Source organism: Temnothorax longispinosus, chromosome 7 (assembly GCF_030848805.1).
Source record: "Temnothorax longispinosus isolate EJ_2023e chromosome 7, Tlon_JGU_v1, whole genome shotgun sequence".
In the NCBI taxonomy this organism is placed as follows: Eukaryota; Metazoa; Arthropoda; class Insecta; order Hymenoptera; family Formicidae; genus Temnothorax; species Temnothorax longispinosus.
This window is the reverse complement of record NC_092364.1, coordinates 9,938,439-9,950,237: the sequence shown is the minus strand read 5'-3', so window position 1 is coordinate 9,950,237 and position 11,799 is coordinate 9,938,439. Positions and strand designations below refer to the sequence as shown.

The 11,799-nt window shown below is 30.3% G+C and overlaps 1 protein-coding gene across 1 annotated transcript in view; it reads left to right on the top strand.

Moving 5' to 3' along the window:
* The window catches only part of LOC139816067 (uncharacterized), a 233,700-nt gene that overhangs the window by 38,069 nt on the left and 183,832 nt on the right, over nt 1–11,799 (top strand). The window contains exons 2-4 of the mRNA XM_071783386.1: nt 4,203–4,510; nt 4,636–4,773; nt 9,397–9,592. Of these exons, the coding sequence (XP_071639487.1) occupies nt 4,647–4,773; nt 9,397–9,592 (323 nt within the window). The 5' untranslated portion in view covers nt 4,203–4,510; nt 4,636–4,646. The remainder of the gene's footprint in view (nt 1–4,202; nt 4,511–4,635; nt 4,774–9,396; nt 9,593–11,799) is intronic.

Here is an 11,799-nt window from a genome sequence, read left to right as displayed (position 1 = left end):
AATAATATTACGCGCTTATAGGGAGGGCACACACACACGTGTGTATGTCCTGCTTTATAGAAGTTGTGATTTTTGTTAAAGCAGGGCACACACACACACGTGTGTATGCCCTGCTTTATAAAAGTTGTGATTTTCCTTAATAAGCAGGTGTGCCCTGAATATCATTTCGAATTACCAACCAAATAGTTGTCACGTGACCTCTTGCATGCGCGTGCAGCCACTGAGCATGCGCATATGGCTGCAGGGCATGTTCGTAGTCGCTACAACTCGTCGGTATGACAGGTCTCATAACCTGATAGTCGTCAACTTTAACCGTTAATATCTCGCTTCGCGGGGCAGAGCAACACTTTTTTTTGCTTTAAATAACTTTTCTTTCAATATACCAACAATTCACTGCTTTAAATAATTAAATAACAACGCACGGATATCTACTATCAGGCATTTCGTGTATGGACAGTACATCGAGTCTCATAAGCATACGTACTTTGCATACAAATGTAAACGCATTATGGTCACATTCATCGCTCATTTATGAGCTTCCTTTTGAGATTAGGAAAAAAATTTATACAACTTTTTTATAGGGAATTTAATGCTCTATCTTTTTTATTTAAAACATATTTTTATCCGATGCATATTTTTAACTATAGAAGCAAAAATATAAAAAAAATCGCATTTTTCGAGGTTTTTTTCAAAATGGTGGCTCCAATATGTCTGACCGCCAAATTATATTATGATATTCGTAATCAGCAGCCAAAAATACGTCGAAAACGTATTTTTTCATTCGATTTTGAGGTGAGGCAGTACATCTGCAAGTTTACCAAAGCAACTATGTCTTTTTTTCATACCAATTGATTCGTCTCATTATTCTGTGTATAAAAGTATTAAGGTAACATTACCGAAAACTTAATGTTTTACAAGATATTTTGTATTTTATGTCAAAATACTAAAACTTTCCAGCCTAATAATTTCAAAAGTTTTTAATGAAAAAGTACTTCATTATAGTGTTTTCAAAAGCTCTCGAAATCAGCTACAAGAATATGCATTGAAAAATAGGGGTTTTTATTTAAGAAATTGAAGGTGACTTTCACGTAATCTTCAAACGCCTATCCAAGGTCAAACTAATGACACCATCTTATGTGCCCTTCAAAACCGTACAACTTTTGTCTGAAACATTTTTGCTGAAAATACTTTGTTGAAGAATGATCGAGGGGCGTTTTTTAAAATATGGGACACCCTGTATATATCACAGCAAATTACTCTCTTTAGCACTGACACAACCTAATGTATTTCTGAAACTTTTTCCGCATAATACACAACTTCTCCCGCATAATAAAACTGAACAAACTCCCAGCGTGATATCTAACTGCTTGAATCAAGATGCTTGATTATTCCGCACAATTGACCAGTCATCATATTTAAAATTGGCGCATTTTTGCATACGCGTGTGGTCACTGAGATTATGTTCCTGGAGTCTAATAATTGATATAGTTTGTGTTTTATTTTATATTCGTAGACAACAATGTTCCTAAACAGTAATGTTATCAGATTGCTATAATAATTATGTCGTCGGAGTCTAATAATTAATATAGTTTGTGTTTTATTTTATATTCGTAGACAATAATATTCCTAAACAGTAATGTTATCAGATTGTTGTAATAATAATTATATTCCTGGAGTTTAATAATAATTAATATAGTTTAATTTATTAGTAATAAATACGTTTTAGTTGAGTAATTCATCTCTGTGTTTTCTAATTTTATATTATTCCTATAAATTTTCAAGTAAATTCGTTTTGTGAGCATATCAAGTTATGAAGAACGCGTCGTGGACGTTTCTCAAACGCACATATCGCGTTGTAGATAATAAAAACGTCCACGCACCGGAAAAATATCTCATTTCGGTATTTGGATGATCAACACCGTCCACAACGCGTTATGGATGTTTTTTTCGCTCACTGAGCGATTTCGGTGTTTGAGCGTAACATATATATATAAAATGAAAATTTTTTCCAAGGGTGTTAATATTATAAATAATCACATTCTCATGACGAGGGCATAAATATGATAGCTGCTGAATATTATAAATAACTCTAAATAGACACATGATAATTGCATTTATAAAAATATATATAAATAATATTTGAAATATTTATAATAATATATATAAAATGAAATAATATCAAATTATTTTATGTTAATTATTTTATTTTTATTGTTTTATTTTTTTAATACGATCCACACATGTGTAGGGTAGACTGAGGCTATTCGTGACACATTTTTGTATCAAATTTTTTTTCTCGCTTCGTATAAATGTTTAAAAAATTTTTATTAGTGCGATGTAATCGTCTATCTCTCTAGTTTAAAAGAAAAAAATATATAGGTTTTTCTCTCACGAGTCTCGAAATATATCAAGTAATGTATTGCTGTGTCATGTGTCACGAATTGCCCCGGGGCCGGGGTAAATTCGTTACAGACCATGGGGTAATGCGTGATACTTTCTCTAATTGAACAAACTATATGGATTTCTTTCGTTTTTGTAATTTTTATCTACTTTATACTTTGAAAAAGCCTTTATTTATCAGAATTTACATATTATATGTATAAAAAATTATGAGGAAAAAAGTAACGCCTATTCCATTTATCGCCCTCATCGCTCACATTCGATTACGGGGAACCACTTTTCGAAGGCGTCCACGACCCCTGCGAACTGGTTATTCCAGTTCTTTGAACGCTTATTCGTGGTTTTTTTGGTTGCCCCGATTGCTCGTGTCACGAAATGCCCCGGCGTGGTTTTTCCTTATTCATGATCCGTGACTTACAGATAAGAAAGAATACTATAAAATCTACTCATGCATTATGCTTAGTGAAGTCGAGTGACTGAATACAACTTACCGTTTCGGATCTCTTATTATTTTATTCGACGAGAAAACAAAATTTCGGGATTTGAAAAATTTTACTTTGAGCACTTGAAGTCAGACTTTCTGTCACTGAGAGAGAAAAATGGTTGACACGCAAATGCCATTCCGTTGGTACCTAGAGGCACTAAGAGACATCTGTGATTGATATTACAGGTTTCTAGCAGCAAGCATTTTAAAGTTAGGCCCGCGACAAAATTTCAGCAGTGTCACGAATAGCCCCGGTCTCCCCTAATTATGTATTTATATATTCTCTAGAATAATTCATATAGAGGACGTCTGATAATAAGTATAACACTCGTCGTAAGCAGGTAGAGAGGGTTAAACTAAATAGAAAAGTCCTTTTAAGAAAAAGTATGCAGATGCGTGTTGCAAATTACATATTTTTTCTTAAAGGAACTATGCGTTTTTTCATACCAATTGATTCGTCTCATTATTCTGTGCATAAAAGTATTAAGGTAACATTATCGAAAACTTAATGTTTTAGAAGATATTTTGTATTTTATGTCAAAATACTAGAATTTCAAGCCTTATAATTCTAAAAGTTCTTAACGAAAAAATACTTTATTATAGTGTTTTGAAAAGCTCTCGAGATTAGCTACAAGAATATGCATTGAAAAGTAAGGGTTTCTATTTAAAAAATTAAAGGTGTCGTTCACGTGAGCTTTAAACGACCATCCATGGTCAAACCAATGACACCATCTTATGTCCCCCTTCGAACCAAACAACTTTTGTCTAAAACGTTTTTCCGTATCTTTCATATTTTTCGAGATATTTGCCTGGGGCGATTAAAACAAAACACCGTGTACATATATGTATATATATATATATATATATATATATATATATATATATATGTATATATGTATGTATATATATATATATATATATGTGTGTGATAAAATACATTTTACACTATACCATGCAACATTGTTGCGTGCATTAAATAATAACAATGCTTCCGTTTGCTATTGTGTCTGACACTTACCTAATAATACATTGCATGTAGGAAAAAACATAACTGTCCTGGAATCACATTATCCTATCGATTGGATCGTGCGCGAGAAAAAATAGCCAGGATTTATCGTTTCGAAACAAATTCTTGCTTATCATCGACGAGGATTTTGTAGAACGATATCAGCGACTTACCTAAGATACACACACAAAATCCGCAGATTCGCAGATTCTTACTAAGAATGCGCGTGCAAACACATAAACTCTAGGATTACGTTGCGACATGTGCGAGTGCGTGCCGAAGATAGATAAGAAAATGTTGTTTTTTTTTTAGGGATAAGCATCAGCCGCAGTCGATCGTCAACAACAATTACCTGTCGACGATCTGACGAGTATGAATGGGCGAGTACGAGTATATAAAAACGCAACAACGTACTCACACTCGTCATGACCCAGTCGCATTCCACTCTACGATTCGTGCTCCGATTTAAAATGTGAATTTGATGAACACGCCGGTAAATCCGATGATAAATTTCAACGATGCAGTAAGCGACGATTCTCATAAAGTCGTGCGAAAAAACAGTGACGTTTCTTATGAAAGACTTTCTCACGACTTTGCTTCTTGCTGAGTATAAGTAAAAGGTGATATATTTATATTGCCAACTGAAATTTATCTTTTATTCTATCATGTACATACGCTACATCCTGTTTTATATATTATGATAAAAGTTGACTGAAAAGTTGTGAATTTAGTTATCATATCGTAGGAATCTATCAAATGCAACTCGTGAATTATTTTGCGAGCGCGCCTACAAATATCATCAACGGAATCGTCTCCATGCCTAAGAAAACGCATATGCGATGGAATAATTTTAATAAACAACAAATGGCGAATAGAATAAACAGTAAGATAACGCATGTTACTTTGCTACTTCTAAATAATCTTAATATGTGTAAATATTTATATCTTCTTCTGTAATTGTAATTGTATTTTTTTGTAATTGTAAATATTTTAAAAACACATCAGTAAACATTTGATAAAAAAAAATGATAAAAAGAAAATAAGGCGTTGAGATAAAAATTACATTTATTTTCTAAGAATACAATTATTTTTATGAAATAATAAATACATCAAAATTTTTCTCCAGGCTATTAGTTAATTACCTTTATAAAAAATAAAATTATTATTTTAAAAAATGATAAGTGCTATGCAATTAGTATACAAAATAAAATTCAACATTACAATTTGTAAAATTTTAACGATTATGCCGTATAAAGAAATCCACACAGTAGGAAAATTTGTGTTAAATTTAATATAGGTCACATGTCCCAAACGGTCCATTCAAATTTTTGTGTTAATTTAACATAATGGTTGTATTAAATGATAACACTGATGTTATGTTAATATTTCAACAAAATAGAAATGTAATTTTGATCGTAATTTGAAGTTAATTGGGTGTACAAGTAACATAACTTTGATGATGAAATTAAAATATAAGAAATGTTCATTTATATACATTTTATAAATGTAACAACTCAAACTTTTTTTTGATTGATGAAATTGATAAACATTTTTTGAAATTCATGTTTATAAAAAATGTATCTTGAGTAACATTATTTTCGAAATATTTATCATGTTGAAATGAAGTAGGTATATATAATTTATAAACCGAACACCTTTCTCTCTCTCTCTCTCTCTCTCTCTCTTTCTTTTATATAATTTATATTAATAAAAAATTTATTAATATTTTTAGAATGTAAAAATAACATTTTGTATATTTAGGTACTATTTAATTGTAAAAGTTAAATGTAAAATATATTTCAGTTGTATTGACTTAACTGGCCACAATTCAGTACAAAATCACGACGTTTCAGCCCTTGGTTTGGGTTCTTTTCAAGTGTAAACTATAACATGGCATAACACAAAAATAAAAAAAAAGTCCATCTAACCATACGTAATGGAAGTAACAAAAAAATAAATAGTACCTAAATCGTAATAATCGTCGTTGAAATCACAAGACATCCGTAATGTATGAAATTATTCCAGAAAGATCATAAAAGCTAAAAAGTAATACGTGTTAATAGTGATCAGATGTAATGACAAAATCACAAAATTAATATAAAAATAAAAAATCATTACATGTCTTGTGTGTCCAAGAAGTACATGGTCACTTATAAAAATAACCGAATAAAGCAATCGACCGACTGAGTAACGCACTTTTAGAACTAAAAACAATGAGACAGTAAAATAAAAAAATTGTTGGGATAAACATTTATAGGAGCGATTTCAAGTTGACATAATCCTATCATATATAGGATTGAGATTCTCTGTATCTTTCTGCAAATAAGTCGTGTTATTAACAATGTCGGTTTGAATATTCTGCATACGATTCCCAAAAAACTGGATAGCATTATTAAGAGAGGTAAAGATAAACTGACTATTACCAAGAAAACAGAAATCGTATGTTTTTAGTTCTAAAAGTGCGTTACTCAAACGGTCGATCGCTTCCGTACGAACAACATGTCACACTCGGCTATTTTTATAAGTGACTATGTACATTTTCTTGGACACACAAGACATGTAATGATTTCTTATTGTTATCTTGATTTTGTCATTACATCTAATCACTAGCTATTAACATGTATTACTTTTTAGCTTTTATAATCTTTCTGGAATAATTTCATACATTACGGATGTCGTGTGATTTCAACGACAATTCTTACGGATAATTTAGGTACTATTTATTTTTTTGTTATTTCCATTACGTATGGTTAGATTGACTTTTTTTTATTTTTGCGTTATGTCATGTTATAATTTACACTTGAAAAGGGCCCAAACCAAGGGCTAAAACGTCGTGATTTTGTACTGAATTGTGGCCAGTTAAGTCGATACAATTGAAATATGTTCGCTACTCATGCACTGGCAAGTTATGCAATTGTGTGTTTTTAAATGTAAAAGTTACACTATTTATTTGTTAAAAATTTTATTTCTTAACAAAAAATATATTAACGTAACATTTCATTTTTGTTAAAAAGTAATTAGTAAATAGTAAGTAATAGTAAAAATAATAGTAAAATAAAAAGTAATAGCAACAGTTAAATAGTAAATATACAAAAATGTTATTCTTACTAGACTAAAAATATCAATAAATTTTTTATTAATATAAATTATATATAAGAGAGAGAGAGAGAGAGAGAGAGAGAGAGAGAGAGAGAGAGAGAGGGGTGTTTGATTTATAAATTAGAGTTGTGTGTGGTGATTAGAGGGGTGATGTGCAACGTTTCCGATTCCTGGTCTGCATGTCGACATTTGACAGAATCGCATACTGTCATCTATTTGTGTCAATAGTACCTTGTTTTAGATAAATAACTCGCGAGATGGCACGCACTAGGGTGCGTACTCTCCCGTACAATTTCATCGTTTCGCGTTTCAGCGCCATCTAATAGTTTTCTTTCGTGAAAATGGAACTACGTAGCAAAATGGCGTCATCCGTCAGTAAAAATGCGCAACGTTTTTGTACGAAAGAGACAAAGAATGAGTTTCGAAGGATCACGTTAATTGGAAATGGTGAAACTGGCCCTTACATTTATTATTAAAATAAAAAATTAAATTATTTGTAAAAAATATAATATATAAATATAGGATATTGAAATATGAGTACAAAAGTTATTATTTACGTTTTATAAACGTTTTTATTGTTGTTATACAACTCTGCGTGTAATAAAATTATAATACAGTAATATTATTGGCCTATACTACTACTACGTTTACGCGAGCGTTACTTCTGTAGTAACTTACGATAATTTCTTCGCGTAAACAAGATTTTCTTTCGCGTAAACGGGATTTTGTAGTAACTTATGATAATTTACTCCGCGTAAACGAATGCATTCTCATAAGTTACTATAGAAGTAACGCTCGCGTAAACGTAGTACTAGTTTACATTCCATGTTTGCAACACTTTTTTTGGGGTGATGTGCAACACTCATTTTTAGCTAGTTTATCGCTATTTTACGATGGAACATGTGTATATCAAGTGTTTTAATGCATTTTTCAATGTGTTTAGTCATTATGCCACGAAAGTATAAAAATAAGGGTATCGCTGTTCCGGTCAATTGCGAGCTAATTTGGGCAGCAATAAAATTGCTGAAAGGCAATCATCCGGTTGCGTTTTTCCTTTCATTATATTAATTTTTAAGCGATAAATAAATAAGAAATCCAATAAAAAATGAATTTTTTTTGTGAAATTTCCATTTGTCAGAGGTCGATTACAATACAGTGAAATTTTTTGTTCACCAGATTTCGATTAATTTGTATTTAAGAAGCCCAAATTTAACATTTAAGTTGATTGATGTCGATATTCATGCATTTTTTACCTTAATTTTACCTGTGTTGCACATTACCCCAAGAAAATTTGAAAATGCTAAAACAAACGTTTTTTTGAAAACTCAAAAAATTTTTAGGAAAAATTTAAAATTTTGAAAATCTAATCACGCAGAATTGTAGTATTTTCCTTCCTCTACATTATACAGCCATGATATATTCAAGAATTTGATTTTTGGATATGTTTTCCGAGCAACGCGTGAACGTGTTGCACATCACCCCACATAACCCTATATATATACATTTAAAACAATTGATAGGTATACTTTATTTTAACACAATAAATATTTCGAAAATAATGTCAAGATACATTTTTCATAAACATAAATTTAAAAAAAAATGTTCATCAATTTTATTCGACCCGAAATCAGACTACGGGAAAAAAGAAAATTCTGAAATGTTATGTATATCAGAAAACTCTATAAAAAAGCAATCTTAAATCTGCTTGTGAACGAAAAGAATAAATGCACTTTTAATATAATTTTAAGTAAAGTATTAAACTAACAATAACTTACTAAACAATTTAATAGTTTAATTAACAAAGGCTGCATTGAGGGAGCGCGCTATCAGCACTATTGCATCATTCTATCTTTGTTTCACATCTAATAAACAATAAAGATATAGAATAACACAATAGCATTGATAGCGCACTTCTCAAACAGTTAATACATGACAAGATAAAGTAGATAAAATAACTTTGGTACTTCTATTATAACACAGTATAACAAGGCAATAAAATATGTCGAGACGAGTCGAGACAATGTTGAAATCACACGAAGAATGGTAATAAGTAACGCGCAGTTATCCCCACTCCTGTTATATAGAGTAAAATCATAACACTATTTTTCTGTAAATTTTAACGCATTTAATTAATACGTACAAATGGTGTTACTTTAACATATTTTTTAAATCATTTTAATAATTTTATATTTATTAAGTTTATTTAACATAGCAGACATGTGTTAAATTGACACATGAATATGTTGATTATTTAACACAAAAACTTTAACCAGATTTTTTTACAAAAATACATAAATTTTCTAACTGTGCAGTGTATTGAATTTCCTTCAATACTATGTGCTCTACTTAGGGCCGATTTGTGAATCGATAACGTAGAATAATACAATGTAATCTAAAATTTATATAGACAAGCCCATAAACGTGAACAAATATGATGTGAATTCCGATGGAGCGAATAACAAGTCAGTAAACAGCGATCTATACCAAGCGGTGTTCCCGATCTATCATCTCAGCAAACTATCCGGTGTATTTCCAACGAGATTCGTCGGACAAGCATCTGGTAGATATCAAGGCCGATTAAGTGTCACCGATAGCGTTTACAGGTAACAACAAAAATAACAACATAAAGTTCTCTGTTCATGCAGATATACGAATCAAATTAATGATTTTAAACAGGATTGTGCCATAAATTTCAAGATTGCATCTACATGAATTGTTTAGGTTATTATATTTACGCGTACGGTTTTTATACACTCGGGAAAAAAGATTATATATAATTATATATAAACATATATGATTATATGTGATTATATATGAAATTTGGTACTTTATATAAAATTATATATGGGTCCATATATCATTATATATGAGTATATATAATTCCAAATATAACTAGATATAAACAATAGCTAGATCATATATGCACTCATGTATGAATACATGTAAGTTTTATATGGAAGTATATACATATAATCCTATATGATTATATATAATTTCTTGTAGCGTTATACATAAGAAGCAAAATTTCCGTACTTATATATGATAACATATATGATTATATATAATTATACAGGCGATTAAAATATATTTAAGTATATGTAATGTTTTATATACAATTTGACATGATTATGTATGAGTTCTTATAATTTATATATATATAAATTATATAAAAAGTATTTATTCATGTAGATTACATATGATTATATATAACCATATATAAACACAACACATGTGTAGAAGAGACCGGGGCTATATGTCCACACTTTACGCTTCTTTCAAGTTTACTAAAAAACTAATAAAGATATTTGACTAAAATTTTAATGGTATAACCTTTCAACTTTGCTATAAAAAAAAATAGAATCGATGATCTTTTAACATTTTAAAGAGGCGAATTTTTTTAAGTAGACAAGTCAAGCGTAGACAGATAGCCTCATATGCGAAGCTATCTGTCCACATAATAAAAAACACATTATTTATATTAATTTTTATACTTATTTATAATATTATGTATTATTAACTCTTTAAGGGCCTGTTTACATAATTATGTACATTAAAAAAAAAACTAAAAAACTTTCATCACGGACGTCTTTTAAGACTATCTTATAAATTATAACATTTTACTCCAACGGGATCGATGTGTGGCCCCTAAAGGGTTAATATACAATATTGAAAAAAAAAAACTGCCTACTCGTTGAAGTCAAAGAAGTAGCAGGCACTTTGTGTAAATTTTTTGACAAGTTTCCTGCGTAGAACTGACTTTTCTTTATATACGATGGCATCAAACTAATTTTGAGTCCGTTGAAAAATCAATGTGATGGGTTTCTTTTGTCCCCTCATTCTTTAATCTTTTTTTTTATTTAGGACTTTATCCTCGGCAGCATTTGAAATAGAAAATACTCAATAATTTAAAACAAACTCATATATTTAACTTGACTGTATTTTTAAAATAAAAATTTGGTGACGATTCTTGAATCGCAGAATCAAGTATAGTTGCTCGTAGGTCACTTTTTTACAGTAGCGAGTAAGAGCCCGAACATTTATTCCAAAGTCTAACACTGTTTTTATGAAAAGATTCTCGCTCAATTTTTATTCTTTTAATCGCTCTAAATATAATTTTATTAGATATGTCTACCTTATCCGTCTTAAGGAAAGTCTTTCTTTTGTAGTTACGCACCATTATCTATTTATAAAAGAACAATTCGTCATTGAAGTGTGGACACATTGCCCCATCAAAAATAGAACAGATAACCCCGACCACGTTTTTCAGTCTTTAACATGTTGCCAATTTTAAATAATGCGAAATTAAGATTTGACGCTTCTCACACCTGATAACTATATATTAATTAATAATATTATGAATTGCTTACTTTAATTTGAGTTAAACTATTGTCGCACAGCTTTTTCGACCGTCGAAAAATGTGAATAATTGTTTTCGCTTTTCTTTTAACGTATATAGCGTCTGCGAGAGGCATCGGTCTCCCTTATATGTATATGTATATATATATATATATATATATATATATATATATATATATATATATATATATATAAACAAATATATATAAGTCACGTCTGTCTGTCTGTCTGTCTGTCTGTACGCAAACTACTCATTTGTTAGTGGACCGAATTTTTACCAAAAGTATATGAAATAGGGGTAGAATTTTCCGGGGATGAAAATGTCGTGGTTAATTTTTTGTTACCGATTTTTTTGGAAACCGGTTCCGAAATTTTTTCAAATTTTACGAGAATTAATTGACCAAATCTCAAAAAATTGTATATGTAGTAAAGGTAGAATATATGTTCCAGAGAG